At 43.1% G+C, this 19,362-nt stretch overlaps 2 protein-coding genes across 7 annotated transcripts in view; one reads left to right on the top strand and one right to left on the bottom strand.

The window, feature by feature from the left end:
* Positions 1-1,721: 1,721 nt before the first annotated feature.
* Positions 1,722-17,484, bottom strand: LOC111179803 (RP9 pre-mRNA splicing factor). Of its 2 annotated transcripts, none has more exons than XM_022583693.3 (6): positions 17,223-17,484; positions 9,483-9,513; positions 7,978-8,107; positions 5,209-5,300; positions 3,231-3,292; positions 1,722-2,372 (listed from the first exon to the last, which is right to left on the bottom strand). In XM_022583693.3, the coding sequence occupies exons 1-6, from the start codon at positions 17,372-17,374 to the stop codon at positions 2,174-2,176; spliced, it is 666 nt and encodes a 221-aa protein (XP_022439401.1). In that variant the 5' UTR covers positions 17,375-17,484; the 3' UTR covers positions 1,722-2,173. The 2 variants fall into 2 exon arrangements, with proteins under 2 accessions (XP_022439401.1, XP_022439411.1); XM_022583703.2 differs by having other exon boundaries at positions 9,483-9,586; positions 17,223-17,336.
* BBS9 (Bardet-Biedl syndrome 9) overlaps positions 16,967-19,362 on the top strand; it is a 453,658-nt gene continuing 451,262 nt past the window's right edge. For 3 of the 5 annotated variants that reach the window (XM_089917019.1, XM_089917023.1, XM_089917022.1), the window contains exon 1: positions 16,967-19,148. The gene's annotated coding sequence lies outside the window, so the exon portion shown is untranslated. The remainder of the gene's footprint in view (positions 19,149-19,362) is intronic. The other 2 variants (XM_089917021.1, XM_089917020.1) reach the window with 2 other exon arrangements.

The raw sequence follows: 19,362 nt of genomic DNA, 5'->3' as shown, positions 1-19,362 counted from the left end.
ATGAACATTTTGTCCTGAATGGGACAGTAAGAAATTCCCTGAAGAGGCTGGGAATGGGTAGCAAACACTGCGAGACATATAGAAGAGTACAAATGGCTAATGCTGTGCATGCTGAGCTAGGATGCCAAGGATAAGTTTAGAGCATGCCTAACTTAACTGGTCTCAGGATTTTCAGAAATAACACGCCCCAGTGATTCCGATCTGGACAATTGTGTTACTGAGGTACTATTCCAAGGCCAAGACCAGGAGGATGGATGGATGGATTTATTTATTTATTTATTTATTTAGCTAGCTAGCTAGCTAGCTAGCGGTACGCAGGCCTCTCACTGTTGTGGCCTCTCCTGTTACAGAGCACAGGCTCCGGATGCGCAGGCTCAGCGGCCATGGCTCACGGGCCCAGCCTTTCCGCGGCCTGTGGGATCTTCCCGGACCGGGGCACGAACCCGTGTCCCCTGCATCGGCAGGCGGACTCTCAACCACTGTGCCACCAGGGAAGCCCCCAGGAGGATTTATTGATTAGAGTAAGAGGTGGGTCCATTCTGGGCTTGGATTGGCTGTTCTTTAAAGAAGGGGGAATCCAACCCCCAGGGTAAGCGTTTGGAAATGGGAATAGAAAGTTCCTGGGACCCTGAAAACAGCAAGAGACCTGCTGGATAGGTAGGGACACTTACCGGTGAGCAAGATCTAGCTCCATTTGGCTCAGCAACCCATAGGACTTACTCTCCCATAGCTGCAGGCACCACCCTGATAGGTAAGCTGCTTCTGCTGTGGCACAAAGCTAGAAGAGCACAGGTGGGCCATACTTACCAACAGGAAGAGGAAGGAAGTGAGGGATATATTTTGGGATGTGGGTAGCTGACCCTGAATAGTAATTCCCCTATAGTCTTAAAATTTTTTCTGAGTCAAATACTCTGGAAAAATCTTAGGACTGGGGCAGTAAGATCCAAGCAAGTTAAATACAATGTAACCACACAAGATTTTTCATTATTGTTATAGGAACCCCTTCCCACAGTCAACAAATCATCTCAGGTCAGGTGATTATGAACACACTGTACCTTTGATGCAGCAGCGCAGGATGTACTTAATATTAAAATCAGTTTTAGGGTTTCCCTGGTGGCGCAGTGGTTAAGAATCTGCCTGCCAATGCAGGGGACACGGGTGCCAGCCCTGGTCTGGGGAGATCCCACATGCCGCAGAGCAACTAAGCCTGTGCGCCACAACTGCTGAGCCTGCGCTCTAGAGCCTGCAAGCCATAACTACTGAGCCCGCGGGTGCGTGCCACAACTGCTGAGGCCCGCGTGCCTAGAGCCCGTGCTCTGCAACAAGAGAAGCCACTGCACTGAGAAGCCCGCGAAGAATAGCCCCTGCTCACCACAACTAGAGAAAGCCTGCGCACAGCAGTGAAGACCCAATGCAGCCAAAAATAAATAAATAAAATAAATAAAAAAATAAGTTTTATACTGTTAAGTTAAAAAAAATAACGTGCAGATGAATGTGTATAGCATTTGTGTTAAAAAAAAAAAAGCCCTCTGCTTGTCTGTGATGTATACAATATTCCTGGAAGACTTCACAAGAAACTGGTAAAATTGGTAGCCATTGGGAGAAGGAACTGGGAAGCTGGGGGAGAAAGGAAGTAGTACGAGTTTTCATAAGCAAACCTTAGGTACCTTTTAAATCTGGAGTACATACATGCATGCATTAAGAAATAAAAAAGAAATACATTAAAAAAATAAATAATGAGCTTTTATTATCCTCAACAACAGAGGAAAGTCAAGCCTGAAATCTAAGGGCATTAAGTAGCCCCACCATGGAGGGTGGAAGCTGTGGCAGCACCTGGAAGAGCTTCCTCAGAGATTCCCTTAGTCTGGCCACCCTGCCAGAGGCATTTCTAAGGAATCAGGACCCACAGTGATCAGCAGGGAGGAGAACAATGAGAAAAGCTTTCCAGCCTGAAATCAGCCGCTGTCCAGAGCTAGCACCTGGCAAGATACAACTCACTCTTCTGGGGGTCACATCTTTACTGGAAGGTAGGTGAGAATTCACACCTGTGATACCAAATCTCCTCCTCTCTTGGTGTCTCTCTCTCCTATTCCTCTCTGATTCCACATTCCTCTGCTCTTTGGCCACGATGTTTGATTTCTGAGAAGAGAATGTTGAACAAGTCAAGCTCTTGTCACTCTGAGTCTGAACTCTCATTTGACTTGGAAGACTTATGCTTTCGTTTTTTCTTCTTTTTCTTTTCTTTCTTCTTTTTCTTATGCTTCTCTTTCTTCTTCTTTTTCTTGTGTTTCTCTTTACATTCTGAGGAACTGGAGCTGCTCCCATCTTCATCTGATGTTGAATCCTCCAGTAACTGTTTTAACTGTTGTATCCTAAACACATAAGATTGACCAAAGAAACATATTCAATGTAACTTAAAAAATTCTTTTAGATAAAAATATAAGAACAGTAGTGAGGGTGAAAAATGTCACAAAGCATCACCTCATTAAAGACAGTACTTATTTTTGCATGTTTTCCCCATTCTTGTCTACACCCCTGCCTATTTTACATGACTGTAACCAGTGTACAAGCTATTTTGTATTCTTTTCACTGTCCTAAATGTTTCTGTATGTTTCCATAGTCCTTACTATTATAACTTCTAACAGATGGATACTTTCCTAAATCATTCCCCCACTGTTCAAGTTCATACTAAGTAATCTACCTCCTCAACAATTATAATTCAGCAGAGGGAACTATACTCAATATTTTGTAATAACCTGTAAGGGAAGAGAATCTGAAGAAGAATATATATTATGTATATATATTATATATAATAATTATATATAATTATAGTTCAGTATCACCAATTTGAAAAAATACCCCCCAAACCCCAAAAAAAGTCCTCTTGTTTTTTCACCCTGTCTAGGAATTTTTAACAAAAGCTCAGATCTTTAAAGAAGATCTAGAGAAGATAAATTACAGTTGCCAGCGTCAACTATCAGTAACATGAGTGGGCTGGGCCAAGCCCATTGCTTTAAGTTAACCCAAGTAGAACAGGCTGGCCTGCTCATTCCCCACACACTGGCTTTTTCAGGGACTATTCCTGTCTTCCAAATATTTCGCAATTAAAGTACCATATTTACTAAAACCACTCCTCTAATACTGGAATTAAAAAATTTTTAATTTATAAAGGTTCTAACTATATAATTTCATACTTTAAGAGGATATTGTTATCATCTGGACAATCTCACCTTACATCCTTTTCATGTCTTTTATTCTCTCGAATGATGTCGTACATGGGATCTTCATGTGCCTTGAGGGTTAGAGAAGGTTATGGTTAGGTTAGGCTTCATAGACTGTTAAATTAAATCCCTCTTTCACTGAAACTAATTTTTTCCCCTCCTGTGTGGTGTGATTTTATATTTAATATGTTCTAATCCTTCCTAAGGGTTGCCATCATTTCAAACTCCTGGAGGCTATAAAAAAGATTTTCCAGTTATACAAATACAGGGTATAATTTACATAGCCTTTATAAGGAAATAAACCATGGCAAAATCATTATTAAATACCACTCAAGGTTAAAAATCTTGAGGTAATTCTATTTGTTCTATGTGGAAAGATGATCAAGAGATATTATTAAGCAAAACAAGTGATTTGGAAATGATGCGTAAGAATGATTCATTTATAGGTACACAAAAACATACTGGATATGACCAAAGAGAAGTCTGGAAGTATATTCAAGCTACTTACTACAAATTCCCTCTGGGGAGAGAGGCAAGATTGGACTTGAAAAATCAATTGTGAAAAACCTTACTGTAATGTTTCCATTTTGTTAAAATAAGGCAAATTTATTCTTATGATATTTGTATAATTAAAAGCTACTTAAATTACTTAAAAATATGAATACACAGAATGAAGTTTATGGCATGTGAATTATCTTTAAAAGTATGTTTATTATAAAATTTTTACATATCAAAGAAAACATAAAGTTAAAAGTATCTATTATTTTACCAGCCGGGATATCCACTGTTAATATTTTAGTGTGGTTCTTCCAGTCATTATTCATCATTTACAGAAGATTATAATTATGTTATATATACAACCCTATTCTCTTTTTCACTTATGCTTTCATGAATATCTTCCTATGACATTACATATTCTTTTAAAACATAATTCTTAAAAGCTATATGATTTATATGTTGTGGTAACTTATGTTGTATATTGGACACTGCAGTTGTTTCCTACTTTTCTTCAGTTTCTATTTTCTAATCATATAAATAATTCTGAAAGTTATCCTTATACATTCATAATAATTTGTGCATACTGATGTTCTGTTATATCCTTAGATCAATTCTTAGAATTTAGGTTTCTAAATTTTAAAAATATGAATATGTTTCAGTTTCTGAGATTTATCATTAAATTATCTATTATAGGCACTGTAAAAGTTGACATTCCAGGTAGCAGTGATTTATCCAGAATATTTTCTGTAAATTAGTAGAATGAAAACCCAGTATTTTAAATGTCTTAAAATCCTTGAAGAATGTTTATATACCCCTGTTTGATATGCTGATAATCCCAATATATCCAGTAATAGCATAGTTAAATTGACCAAAACAGTTAGTGAATGGTGAATTAACCCTGGGAGGTGACTTTGTTAAAATAAAGTGATGAAATGATAGACTGATTTTACTGTTATCTAAAGAGGTACATCGTTTATACACACACTTCGAGTTTATGATAGAAAAATATACAGACTTTAGACAAAGACTGGGAAACTAGAACCCTGATTTTATTTATGAAATATGATTTTTTTACATAAGCAAAAAAAGACTGACTGGGGAATTCCCTGGCAGTCCAGTGGTTAGGACTCTGCGCTCTCACTCCTGAGGGCCCAGGTTTGATCCCTGGTCAGGGAACTAAGATCCCACAAGCTGCATGCCAAAAAAAAAAAAAGAAAAACTAACTGAATTGATAAAAATGCCTGCTTCAGAAAAAGAAGCACTGTTCCCAAGACAAAAGCAAATAACATTTTAATACGCATTTTTTTGTTAATGAACTAATCTTTCACACAAATTCGATTTAACAGAGATGTAGTTAACACCAGATACTTTGGCCTAAAGGCTTTCGGAATGTATTTTATGTGAACCTCCAGTTCATTGGTGACTGCCTGATTCACCGACATTCATCATCTCCAGTAAACGTAAATTGACACTCTGGGGTTTTACTTACTACTCTGAACTGTTCTAACTTTTGGTTGCCTTTGATAAAGAAAGGGCATTCTTTGTCGCCCGTTCGGTGACCATACCGTTTACAACGCCAACCTGAAAACAAAGAAAAAGGGATATATTTCTGTAAGATAATGCATTTTTACTCAATCAAGATAAAGGTATCAGTAGATCATATTAAAGATATTCTTCATTAGATTCCAATTTTAAAAGCAAATATAATTAATGGATGAACCATGTAAGATCCCAGAAAAGAGAGGGAAACTAATCACTTCCTCAAGTATCCTTTAATCGTAGAGGTTTAGAAATGAATCAAGTACTTACTAAACAATCCCATGCAAAAAGCAAAGTGTGATTTTTTGTTTTTTAACTGTGTTACAGGTTGAATTGTGTCATCCCGTCTGCTTCCCCACTGTACTGAATTGTCCTAACCTCTAGTACCTCAGAATGTGACCTTACTGGGAGACAGGGTTTTTAGAGAGGCCTGGAATACATCCTTCCCTCACAGCCCTCAGGAGGACACCCTGACTTTGGACTTTTAGCCTCCGGAACTGTGAGATAATAAATTTCTCGTTTAAGTCATACAGTTTGTGGTACTTTGTTACAGCAGACCTAGTAAACTATACAGGCATCAAGCAACTCCAACCAAGGAGGTCAGGAAGCAGGAAGAGGGATTACAGGTAAGATCAGCCCAATTTGCTCCACGCTGGTAGCTACTGAAAATATGTAGTGACAGGGAAATAATGTTTTCCCCTTTATATTTTTATTTGAGAGTTGGTAGTAGGAAACCATTGGGAAAAAATGAAGTTTAGGGATTCTCTGACCTGCCCCTGTCCTTATCTCCCCACTATTTCCACCTGGGGAAGAAGGAATGCACTCTTAATGCAAATGTAGACTGCTTCAAACACATGTCTGTCTTTATGATAAAAAGGGGGGGATTTTAAATGCCACAGATTGATGTGTGGGTATCAAGAAGGATCCATACCATCTGTGATCAAAACTCTGTTAAAGGAAAGGTGATCCTTGTTACTCAACGTGTGGTCAACGGTACAGACCAGCAAGATTAGCATCACCTGGGAGCTTGTCAGAAATACAGAATCTCAGGCCCACCCTAAGTTTGAGAAGCTCTGCTCTAGATAACACTAGGATCATGGAAATCAATGAATACGGGGTTATGTGTGCATGTGTTTTTCCATCTGGGATGGATCCAAGTTTTGTGGAGTCTGTAGCTTACATAAATTAAGGAGAGGAAGGGCTCTTTAGGGGGAAAAAAGTCTTGCCTTGGCAAATTTTATAGAAAGAAAGAACCATATGACTGCACTGGTGGGACTCCAAAGACCTTTGGAAGGTACAAGGGAACCTAAAGGTTAAGCTTCATTAACTTCATGTAAAACTGGTTCTGGTCCAGACTAAACACTTTTAATTTGCAAGTCAATGAAAAGAACTGTAAAATGGTAAGTGAAGCACAACTAACTACCCTATCACAGAGAGGAGTGGTTTTTAACCATAATTTAAAAAAAAAAAAAAGAAAAAAGAAAGAAATGTAATCAGTTTAATATGTGATTCAACTCTGAAAATAATAAACACAAAGGGTTTACTTAACTAAATTTATGATATAACTATTACTGGGACAATGAGATATAGGAAGGGTATGTGTATGAGATGGGATGGAGGAAGAAAAAAAGAGCTGAATTCTTGTCTTCTATAGGAAGAAGTCAACAGATAATGAAGAAACCTGAAAAATCAAGGGGCAGGAATGTAATCCTGTTATCTAGACACACAGGGATAGGGACTTCCCTGGTGGCGCAGTGGTTAAGAATCCGCCTGCCAATGCACGGAACATGGGTTCGGGCCCAGGTCTGGGAAGATCCCACGTGCCACGGAGCAACTAAGCCCGTGAGCCACAACTACTGAGCCCGCGTACCTACAGCCCATGCTCTGCAACAAAAGAGGCCACTGCAGTGAGAGGCCCGCGCACCGCAATCAAGAGTAGCCCCCGCTCGCCGCAACTAGAGAAAGCCTGTGTGCAGCAACGAAGACCCAACACAGCCAAATTAATTAATTTAAAAAAACCCCAAAAACCTTTATAGATACATAGGGATAAACTTCAAAATAACCTTCCTAAAAGAGGTTGAGGTGGTCGCCTTTTAGGTGAGGGGAATGAAGGAAAGGGGCTGAGAACCGCTATATTAATTATGTGCGTGAAGAATCTTTGTACAAAAAAATGTCTTTAAAGGCAGCCGTATCCCATCTTCAAATGCCACCTTACGCTGGATGAAGATGCTTCTGCTCTGGTGCGGTGGAGGGTGTGCACACAGAGCTCTACCTGTTCCAGACACACCCTCTGTGGCCCAGAGCTCCTCTCAGGTTACCTGGATAAAACCTCAACACCTCTGATGAGGATGACTGACTGAGGCAAGACCCAAGGGACCACCCTCCAATGCATCCCTTGTCCCCCATGGCATTTCTACATGCAATATCCTTTCTGTTACAGGAATATTACTGAAGTGTATACTCCGCAGGCAGCTACGGCCCTGTGGAAGACCATTGCCCTTACAGCCAGAAGCCCTGGAGTCTAGGCACTGCACTGCCTCTTACCCCAGAACACTTAATAACATATGCAAGGCGGCTTCCTCATATATAGCACAGAGATCATGCCCTGACTTTAGCAGGGCTGTGGTGAGAATGAACTAAAAGAAGTGAACTCGTTTGTAAACGGTGGTCTATAACTTGCATGTATTGAGGGTGTTACTTGAAACCCTTCCACACTCACACTGCATGACTTTGACTTCCTTCCCCAGTGGCATCCAAAGTCCTTTGGTTGGTGCGTGGGCCAGAAATTCCCTGGCATGTTCATTGCCTGGGACATCTGGTATACAGTCTTCTGGCTTAGTCTCATCTTCCTGAAAAGGAAACAGTGTGTAAGCTGTGTGGCAAAAAAGCACCGGAACTCTCTCCCACCTGTCTGAGAACACAGCCCTGCCTGGCTTTCTCATGGGCTGGAGATCCCAATGTCATCATAAGTTACCCCCTGAAGAGCTAGAAAGAAAGACAAATCATAACTGACAGAAAAAACGGAAGTAACTATACTAGAAGAGCTAGCTATACCATGAAAACAAAGTAGCTGTTCTTAGAGAAGAGTTATAGTGTTTACATAGGATTGATCTGTGAGCTCCAAATTCTGATTCTAGAGCACAAAAATTAGATTCTAAGATCACAAAAGGTTTTCTGCTAACTTAAAAGCTTTGTGGAATGAGGCAGAATATAGAGTTAAACAAGTAAGGTTTCCTGGAATAATAAGAACAATGTGTTAGAGTAAAATAGATTATTAGACCTTGAAGGCCACTGTCATGTTTTATAATCTCATACACGCCGTATTTTTGAGATGTATTTTCATTACCAAATAACTGCACTATATAATTAAGATGCTGTTTTTTTACCTTATGATTTTTTTTTTTTTTTTTTTTTTTTTTGCGGTACATGGGCCTCACTGTTGTGGCCCCTCCCGTTGTGGAGCACAGGCTCCGGATGCGCAGGCTCAGCGGCCATGGCTCACGGGCCCAGCCTCTCCGTGGCATGTGGGGTCTTCCCGGACCGGGGCACAAACCCGTGTCCCCTGCATCGGCAGGCGGACTCTCAACCACTGCGCCACCAGGGAAGCCCTTACCTTATGATTTTTTCAAGTTTCCATGAATACTAAATTTATAATGGAAAAATGTTTTCTAAAAATCTTTTTCTTAAGTTGAAAGTTACCAAAAAGAAAAGGTTACTTTGGCCTTAAGTCCTCTAAGTCTCGCTCCTGCAGAAAGACACTGACACTGTGGCCAGGGTGCTGGAGGAGGGACTCCTGCAACAGGTAGAGCTGGACTGGATGAGCTTCACGTCTCCTCAGAGTCCAGTGTTCTCTGAGCTGATGACATTCAAGAAATCAGCACCGGGGGTGGGGGGGGCGGTCAGAGAAGGAACATGGGGCAGGAGAGCTTTGAGGAGATGCAGTCACAAGTGAGACAGAAAAAATGGGAGTGAGCGCTGAGGAACACTCGGGGGGCCTGCAGTGGTTTCTTAGGGGACAGACACAAGGCTGATTAAATTTCTGTGAAGGCACAGGCTGTGACAAAGCCCAAAGTGCATGAACCGACTGCCATCTGCAGGGAAGACACAGAACTATCATAAAAGGAGGTTCAAACCTTATGCAGCTGTTTTTCGTAAGTGACTGAGTCTGAGCACTGAGTCAAATCTGTCTCAGAGAAAAACCAAAAGTACAAACTTCACACTGACCTTGATAAGTCCAGGAGGAGGTTTTTCATAACTAGAAAGGAAGAAAACACCAGTCATGAACCATGTTCATAGGAATGTAACACATCTCAATCAGCAAAAGGCAACTGCAGACCAAAATAAAAAGGATATTTTTAGTAAGAACTTAAAACCATATTATAACTAACATAGTTAATAAAATATGCCTAGCAGTCAGAGATCTTATATAAATAAACTGATGCTATACCATATCCTGCTGGGATATAGCACTTAAATTCACCAAAATAATAACTAACTTGGTGTCTTAGGACAATGATCTTATTTTTGGAAGAAGGGAAAGCAAGAGATTGCAGGGAAAATGTGAGGTAACAAGAGCCTTGAACAAATTATGGTTCCAGCCTGTCATTACAGTTGTTGGTTGATTTACCTACCATAACTTCCACCTTCCATAACACTGAGAGGCTCATGGGGGTGGGGGTGTGTGAGTGATCTGTTCTGACAAGGGTGGGGGCTGTGCAGAGGCGAGGGAGCAAAGCCTGAGGGAAGGGCCTGTTGTAGGGGAAGGAGGGGAGGGTGATCTGTCCCAGAGGCTCCCCCTCCTACCTCGCCTGCCCCCCCCCTCCCCCAGCCCCATAAGCTCCGGATTCAAGATCCTCCTAACTGGCCTATCCTGTTTGCAGAGTGGGCTGCTGGGCTGCCATCGCTGCGCAGCTCTCTGACTGCCCTTTATGCCCCTACTGACCTCCTGGGACTCAGGGATGCAGGACTCCTGCTTGGTGCCTGGACGACAGGCTGGCACTCAATGAAGAACTACCGCTGGAGAGGCAGGTGACTGATAGTGTGCAAACGTACTTCCCCTTCCACCAACAGAGAGAGCTCTCAGACCCCCAGGGTCCTGAGGATACAAATCATGCCTGTGCTCCCAACTCATTTCCACTTCTCATCACTCCGCTGGAACTTCTGGAAAAGGCTGATGGATGCCAAATCTAGAAAAGCAGCATCCAATGCTAGGGTTCATTTTAAACAAATCAATTTTAAAATTTAAAAATTGAGCTATAATTGACATATAACACTGTATCACTTTCAGGTGTAATTATGTTCAGTTTCAAGTACTGACACATTCCAGGCCATGCAGCACATAGCATGGGCGTCTGGCTTTTAAATGAGTGCCTAATTGACACAACCTCCTTCTTAAAGAAAAGTAGTTGGAGGGACTTCCTTGGTGGTCCAGTGGTTAAGACTCTGTCCTCCCAATGCAGGGGGCACGGGTTCAATCCCTGGTTTGGGAACTAAGATCCCTCATGTCATACGATGCAGCCAAAAGAAAGTAGTTGGAAAAAGAGGCAGAACAACTGAACATTTGAGGTCTTTTCAATGCCTCTATAACGAAATTTTACTGGGAGAGGGCATCAGGATGCTGTGGCTGGTTTAAAACTGTATCTTGGCTCTAACAACTTGGAAATGGGGGAGTCCCAAAGTTGCTACACACAGAAGGTGAGTTCAGAGATGATTAATTTTTTGAATTTTGTACAGTGAAAATAATAAATTCTAAAATGGTTAATCATTTATCTAATAGTCAAATAGATACTAATTATCCCCAAACTAGTCAAAAATTGTTTAAGTTAAAGAAAGCAGTAGTGTATAGGACAGTGTGTTTGGTATGGTTCTATTTGTGTTATGGGAAAAGGGAGATTATATATATATAGGATACCTGAGGGAGGGAGCTTTATTTTTCACTTACATTTATTTACATGCAAATACACTGCCTCAATGTTTTTTAGTTACAAAAGAAAAATGAAATTAATGTCATCTTCCTTACACCTATGTTGGTATAAGCCCAGGCTAATAAAGGTCTGAGAGATAAACCAAAGGTAACTTGGGACATAGGAAAAAAAAAAAAAAAAGGCCAAAAATATGCTAATAGGAGCTCATTTCTGCTATAGAGTTATACAGGCTGCATTTTTGTTTTAAAATTTCAATGTTATTTCTCTAATTGTTTCAGTAATTAAATCCTCACTCTTGCTCTAACCAACTTGCTATTTCCACCTACCAAAAAAAAACAGGTATATTAGGAGAAACTAAACTTAATTTTCAGGAGATATTGAAGGTTCAACTTAAAAACTTACTCCTTGCAGAAGTAACCAGTCAACAATAATCATGCCAGGCTTAGTGCTAAGTACCAGAAGGGAGAACTAAGGGGATAAGGGTACTCCTAAATGAAATCTAGAAAAGCCATGAAGTTGAAACTCCTCTCAGAAACACCCATGTAATTCTTGACAAAGGTACTTTGTAGCTTGGGACCCCCAGAGTGGAGGCCTCCCCAGTGGCCCAGCTCATGTCACAAATCTAAACCTAAGTCAGCCTGAACTAATGGGAAATGCCTCACTGTCAAGGAAATCTGGAATACCCCAATCACGATCCTCCAACTCAGCTTAACTTAGCTTATCTGACCCTAGATAAAAGGACGTGCTAGTCTTATAAGGAAGTGCTTATAAGGCCCCATAAAACCCGCTCTTGTCCAAAATCCCTGGGAAGAGTGTTCCACTGCATGTGAAGTGCTGTACTTCTCAGTCCATGGATTGTTTTCCTTTGAATTAAGGACATCAAACTCGTTAACAAATTGTATCATTTTTCTCTTTAGACATTCTTTAGAACTGTCTTGATAAAGGAGATGTTTTGTTTTTTTGGAGTAGAGAACCCCATATCCCAGCCAGAATGTTTTCCAGTTCTAAATCAGTGTGAATGGGCTTTGCAGGTAAAAAAATTTTACTTTGAATTGTGATCCACTCTCACTGCTGTCTACCTTGGGCAAGTTAGTTAAACCCCCAGAGCCTCAATTTCCTCATGGGTAAATAGTTCACAGCCAACATGTGAAAGGCACTCCACAATGCTGGCTTCTGCCTCTTCTGTTGAAGAAAAGTTAGTGCTCTTAGTAGCCTCATGAGGCAGCTCAAGATTAGGCACTAGCATCATAAAGGCCAAGATCGGGACCCAAGAGAGAGGCCTCGCCAACCCTCACATCTTTTTACAGATCTGCAGCTTTATGGGGATTTACCAGCTGCTCCTAAGAGGAGGTGGGCATAGACCTGGCAGTGGACTTTCTACAGACATCATCCCCAGCCGGGTTTACTACCTTTCTAGGCCATGCGACTCTTCAACATCTAGCTCCAGGGATCACTGCCTTTTCCCCATGCAGGTGAGCTGGTATAGGATCATGCCACCTAAGATGGCTGTTCTTTGGCTCTCTTTATATCCCCTATTTGATCAGTCCCTGTGCTTCACCTACACCTTCCTGCATGACTGACCTTCCCTCTTAATCACAGAACTTATTCAATAACTGCCTCTGTGCTTGCCCCGCCCCAGCTAACAGCTCCATTAGGATAGTTTATCAAAGTGAAAACCTCTGCCCTGTGACAGCTGATAACCTGAGGGGCTGTGAGGGACACACCTCTCTGCTGGTTTCCCTGGTAACTGATGAGCCAACCTGATGTCAATCCCCACTATAACTGGTAAACCTCCCCACCCCCCAAGCAAAGACTGCTGTCTGTGTCCTGACTGCTGTCTGCTGTACACAGCGGGGTGCTGCTCCAAGACTTTGCTTCAGACTTATAAGATCCCCTATCCAAGAAACCTTCAGTGTCTCTGTTGCTACCTCCAGGCTCTTTCTTTGGTCTTGTGGCTGGGCAGTTATAAGACTTGCAGGCCTGTGGGGTGCAGTGAGGTATATCAGAGGTGGTAGATCAGGGTTCAGCAAATCTATCCCTACCTCCTCTGAGGCTTAGCAGATCACCATGTGATTAGAGGACTGGAACTTTCAGCCCCACCTCCAGGAAGGTTGAATTAATCACTAATGGCCAATGATGAATCAATCAAGCCCATGTAATGAAACCTCTATAAACACCCGAAAGGATGGCATTAAGACAGCTTCAGGATTGGTGAACACGTGAAGGCGCGGCATACCTGGAGAGGGCATGGAAACTCTACAGAGCTTCTCACATACCTTACCCTATGTATCTCTTCCATCTGGCTGTTCCTGAGTTATAACCTTTTATAATAAACCAGTAATCCAGTTAGTAAAACATTTTCCTGAGTTCTATGAGCTGCTCTAGCAAATTAACCAAACTAGAGGAGGGGGTTGTGGAAACCTCCAATTTATAGCAGGTACCAACCTGGACTTGCAAACATCTCTGGACTCTTCCAAATAAGGATTATGATGGAGGCGTCTAGTGTCCATCCTCACCCACACTGTCACTAATCCAGGGCCCTTCTAAAGGGACAGAGTAAGATTTACTCCCTGAAGATTACACAATAAACAACTGGGTATAAGTAGAATTAGCCTTTTAGATACAGTACAAAGCTTTTTAGGTATGGTATTTCCAAAGCAAATTCTTAAAATATTTTCCAATGGAAAGCTGTCGCATGTCATAGGCCTAGGCCTCTTTTAGGAGGAATAATGGAAATTTGCATAAATTGGGCAGGTGATATGGTCCATCAGCAGTCCTTCATTAGAAACATTAATGCTATGTCTTAGGCATTGGGACTTAAGGGAGTTTGGAAGGGAGGTGGTAAAGTCTATGTAAATATCCAGTAATCCGACAATAATTTATTTTTGCCATAGGAGTTGTATAAATAACATGGTCAAACTATCTGAATTCCTCAAAAATATGTAAATGTTTTTGCCTAGATAGAAAAAAAATTGATGGAACTGAACATTTCTTTTTTATTTTTATTTTTTAATTTATTTTTATATTTTGGCTGTGTTGGGTCTTCGTTTCTGTGCAAGGGCTTTCTCTAGTTGCGGCGAGTGGGGGCCACTCTTCATGGCGGTGCATGGGCCTCTCACTGTTGCGGCCTCTCTTGTTGCGGAGCGCAGGCTCCAGACACGCAGGCTCAGTAGTTGTGGCTCACGGGCCCAGTTGCTCCGCAGCATGTGGGATCTTCCCAGACCAGGGCTCAAACCCGTGTCCCCTGCATTGGCAAGCAGATTCTCAACCACTGCGCCACCAGGGAAGCCCGTGGAGCTGCACATTTTGAAATCTGTTATTATTAGCAATGGACTTCCCTAAAAAAGTCCATTTTAGAACTGTTTCCACAAGTGTAAAGGAATGTGGTTGATTTTTTTCCTAGGGCTAAATAATTCATTAGTTTAGGTAGCATGTTAAAAAGATATTTCTCAAAGATTAAGGTAATATTTAACTATTGAAAATAACAGATTTGGAAATGAGAATCGGAGTGTGTTTACTGAGTAGCTTGGCTTCTGTGCTGTGACAGCTGTGCATTATCTTTGTAATAAATCCTCAAAAAAAAAAAAAAAAGTTAGTGGAGGCCCATTATTTTGTGCCATCTGTAAATCCTTGTCATTATATCATTCAGATTGTGACAGGTTGCCCTGGGCAGTATGAAGACTAAATTAAGATAAATTTTGATAAGAGATTATCTCCTAAATAGGCATGGGACAAAAAAATCTTTATTTTGCCAAGTACGTAATAATACTCTTTGTGTATTTGAGTGTCGGGGTAGGATTTCTTTTGGAAGAGTCCTTCACGTAAGCATACTCCATCCCAGTTGTTCCTGTAGCCTGGCCCTATGGGGGCTGGAAGGCAGAGATGAAACTCCACATATACTCAAAATGTCCATTCTGTTATGCCCAGTAGCCCAGGAGCACTTGAGTGACAGAGCTGGAAAATGGACAGGAGCATGTGTGGAAGACTCAGATGCCTTTGGGGGCCTGACAGGTATGGTAAGAGTAAGAAAAATTAAGATCAGGTTTAAGAAAATGACCAGAGGAGTGTGAGGGTAACTAAAGAGGGCATACCAGGTGGCAAAAGGATTTGAATTCCATTTGTAAAAAACCACAGTGGAACTTAACATGCCTGGTTGACCAACTTACTTATCTGTCTTCCTTTCCCAGACTCTCTTAAAATGACAATTAAAGAAATAAAAAAAGGTTAGAAGCCACACAGAAATCCTGAGAGGAGATACAAGGCTGGAGACAAGAAAGGAAGGGAAAGAGAACTAAACCCTCATCTACTATAACATGAGCTTAATAGGTAACATTTACTATTCAATCGAAAAAAAGCAGTAAAAGCATATAATTCAGAAATAGTTAAATCCCAGAGAAAAAATTAAGTTTCCCCATTGAAGCCTTGGTTGGAGGGAAAGGAACAGGGAGTGTGAGTAGAGATACAAACCACTATTTTTTGAAATTAGACTTTTCATACTATTTGATGTTTAAACTACGTTGAAGTATTATTCTGGAAATACAGACTTCCATTTAAAAGGAAAGAAGCCTCTGAACTAGCCAAACTATAAATATGTCAACAGCCCAGAACTTTTAAAATCTCTGAACTGAAAAATCCCACTGGTCTGAGAATCAGACACCCCGGTTTCTCTTTAGTTTTGTTAGTTTACAGTTCCGTGTGTGCTTTATCAGGTTACTTAACTGCTGAACCTGCATTTTCTCATGTGCAAAAGGAGGTTATAAAAGGATGTCTGTGAGTGCGCTCTGAGCTACAAAATAAATGTAGAGTATTAACAACTATGTGGCATCCTACAGTTAGGATACTGAGGGCTAGGGGGTGGGGTAGGGCGGCTGAGCCCTGCCTGAACTTATCCTAGGGAAATGCTGTTCAACATCGGCCTTGCACAGGCAACAAAGAGCCTCCCAGAGTGCCCTGAAGGGGCCAGGACCGTGGATGCCAGCAATCCACAACCACTGCCCACTGAAATGAAATTCAGCTCAAGAGCCACACTGAAAAGAGCAGGCCAGGCTACGAGGAAGTATGCATTTTGTGCCAAAGCTCCCAGCGGTTAATAATGAAGGATTAACCCTTTAAGAGCTTTTCATGCTGTCTCAGCAATCATGAGAAGGTAGGTAATGGGAAGTGCCTAAAACAAATAATTCAGATAACTCAGTGAACACCAAACTTAGTAAAATCAGACTTCTAAAGCTGATTACAGAACGACAGAAACACAGAAAAGAACCGCAAGGGTCATTAATCCAACCTTCCACCTGATGTTTAAATCTCCTTTACAACCAACCCTTCTCTCAGGGGTTATCTGGACTCTCTCCCGGGTAGCTGGGGGAGTACAGTGCCTCCTAGGTCAGGCCACGCTGACCAGCAAGAATCTATGACTCTAGTCCTAATTCTTCTTGTTGAGCTGGAACTGACCTCTTTGTAGCTTCCACCCTTAACCCTGGTAAAAAAAATCCTGGGGACGAGAGAGAAGTCCACGCTCTCTTCTACCTGACAGCTCCTCCCGAAGAGTCAGGGACCAGGCCCTCACCCCACGTTTATTCTTCCCTTCCTCACCGCGCACTCATGTTACGGGACTGGGCTTTTTCCTCCCTAGTTAACAGCACTAAATGAAAAGAATAGGGATTTTACCCAGTTCAAAGCGAGCCCCTTGAACTGAGAAACGGGAAAGGACCCAAGGGCGCAGCCGCACTTCTTCCGTATTCAAATCCTGACCGACACCGACGTCGCCGCACGAGGAATAAAACCGTCGTTTCCGGCGGAGAAGCGCCCGCCCGCCGCCGCCTCGCGCGCCCGGGACGAGCCTGGGGATGGAGCCTCCCCCCTCTTCCTCCAAAGGCTGAGAGTCCAGCGTCCCGCAGCCCGGGATCAAAACCCGCACCCGGCTCGCTGGGGACGGGCCCACCTGCCCACTCGCAGGTCTCCAACGCCGGGCGGGCCCCGCCGCGCGACCCCGGGCCCCGACCCCATTCCTCGCATTAGTCGGGGGCGGGCGTGACGGACTCACAAGGACTCCAGGTGCTTGAGCTGCTGCAGCTGCTGCGCGTCGTGCCGCCGCCGCCTCTGCTCCCGGCGGCGCTGCAGCTCTTGCTCCGGAGGCTCCCGCGGCCGCCGCGCGCCCCCTGCCCCCGCGTCGTCGCGCCCGTGTCCGGACGACATCGCGGCCCCGCGCGGCGCGGCTGAAGCGGCCCCGTGCGGCGCGGCTGAGGCGGCCGGCGCGGCGAAGACGGTACTTCCTCTGCGCTGCGCACGCCTAGCCCCGCAGCGCCCCCTCCCGCTGCCGCTCCGCGTCCCGCCGGGCCGAGCCGGGTGTCCGCTCTGCGGCCGCCTGCACCGTGCAGCCCGAAGGCCACCGCGGCCTCAAGTTGTTGATCGGAGCGCCGGGTCCTGCAGTCAGGTCGGCTGGTGCCGGAGGCCGGAGCGCGCCCCCTGGCGGCGTCCAGGAGTCTCGGTGCTGAGGACGCTCTGTCGGGACCCTGAGCCAGTTCTGCGCGTGGCTGAGCCCCTCTCCGGGTCGGGCGCCTCCCCTCGAGATCTTCGTCCCTGGAGGCCGGGAAACCTGTGCAAGTAATTTTCGTATTCCCCCAGTGTCTAGGCGTACAGGAGCTGCTCGTTACATGTTAGTAGGATTCATCCAGTTTTGGAAGAAAGCAAGGCTTCCACAGAAATTCTCCAATTTTCCAGAACATGTGATCCATGCTATGTATAGTCAGTGTAGTATACTGTATTCAGATAAGGTTTGGGTTATGGAAAAGAAAAGCTAATATACACTGTGCACTTTTTATGCGGTCATTGAGCTAAGCCCTTAATGGGAGTTGATTTAATTTTTAAAATCGTAATAAGTGCTGTACGTAATACCCATGTGTATTATCCTTGTTTTACAGATAATGAGGCCCAGAGAGTTAACTGACATGCCCAAGGAAACAGAACTAGTAGGTCATGGAGCCAGGATGCAAAACTGTAAGGTGCTTAACTAGGTTGTGCTTTGAAACTGTATCTGATATATAATTTTTTCAGCCTTGAAATAATGGAAGAAGCTGCAGAGGAATTAAAAATAACTGCATAAGGGAAATGCTTGCCAAAATATTCAGTTGTTAATAACCCAAAGTGAAGAGCTCTTTCAAATTTATTCAAGAAAACACAAACACACAGAAGCTATGCACAGACATGTGAAATTATGCTGATATATGTTCTGGAACTTGGAAATGACCTCTTCCTCTAAGAATGAAGCCAATTAAAATTGTTGCATGAATGTATGATTCAGCCATTCATGTGTAACAGATCAGGACCCTGTGGGGGCCTTTCGGGATAGACCCCTCCCCCATATACTCTGCTATAGCTCCTGTTGGAAGTACCCAGATAATAGTATCTCATGCATATTTCCTGAGTTTTTCATTTGGTAAAAACCACAAGTGGAAGAAATTAACTACTTGATGATCATGAGCCCCAGCCCCCAGACCTTCTGGCACCTAAGGATTGATAATGTTAGATTAACCACCCAGTTACCTCAACATCAACCAATCAGAGAGTTGTGCAGTAGCTGATCACATACCCTGGGACGCCCCTCCCTCACCTTGCCTTTAAAACTGCTTTGGTGAAACTCTTCAGAGAGTTCAGGGTTTTTTTTTTTTTGAGCATGAGCAACCAGTTCTCCTGGCATGGCCTTGCGATAAACCTTTCTCTGCTCCAAGCTCCAACATTTGCGTTTGTTTGGCCTCACTGTGTGTCGGGCACACAAACTTGCGCTCGATAACGATGGAAGTTACCTGGGCCAATAAATGACCTGTATGATATCTTATAAGACATCCAAATCCAGTCAAGAAGGAGGATATAGTCTTTGGAAGCTGTGATTTACAAACAAAGAAAATGTAATTGTGTTGCAGAAAGAAGTTGGTCTACAGAATCAAGAAGAAAACCAAGGGAAAGCAATCAGGTAGTGTTTTTCCAGCGCTGTTGTTATAGAACAGCACGTTCCGGGTGTCCTACGCACAGTTCATATTCCTTCCTCTTCAAGGTAACAATGTACTGGGTCAGCAGCACCCCAGCCACCAGGGCGCACACACTGGCGCTTGCTACCGCGCTCACCCTCGCCATGGCCGCTTGGTCCATGGACGGGGCCTCCTGCGCCTCCGGATCAAGAGAAGAGG

Source organism: Delphinapterus leucas, chromosome 9 (assembly GCF_059928025.1).
Source record: "Delphinapterus leucas isolate spDelLeu-1000000601 "Yukka" chromosome 9, BTC_Dleu_Yukka2, whole genome shotgun sequence".
In the NCBI taxonomy this organism is placed as follows: domain Eukaryota; kingdom Metazoa; phylum Chordata; class Mammalia; order Artiodactyla; family Monodontidae; genus Delphinapterus; species Delphinapterus leucas.
This window is presented reverse-complemented; position numbering and strand designations above follow the sequence as displayed.

Excerpts from the sequence above, each read along its gene's own strand:
- LOC111179803 (XM_022583693.3), bottom strand. The coding sequence starts at position 17,374 with ATGTCGTCCGGACACGGGCGCGACGACGCGGGGGCAGGGGGCGCGCGG. Across the intron at positions 3,293-5,208 it reads AGTTAGAACAGTTCAGAGTA|GCACATGAAGATCCCATGTA; the intron begins GTAAGTAAAACC and ends CTAACCCTCAAG. Across the intron at positions 2,373-3,230 it reads AGACATGAAAAGGATGTAAG|GATACAACAGTTAAAACAGT; the intron begins GTGAGATTGTCC and ends TTATGTGTTTAG.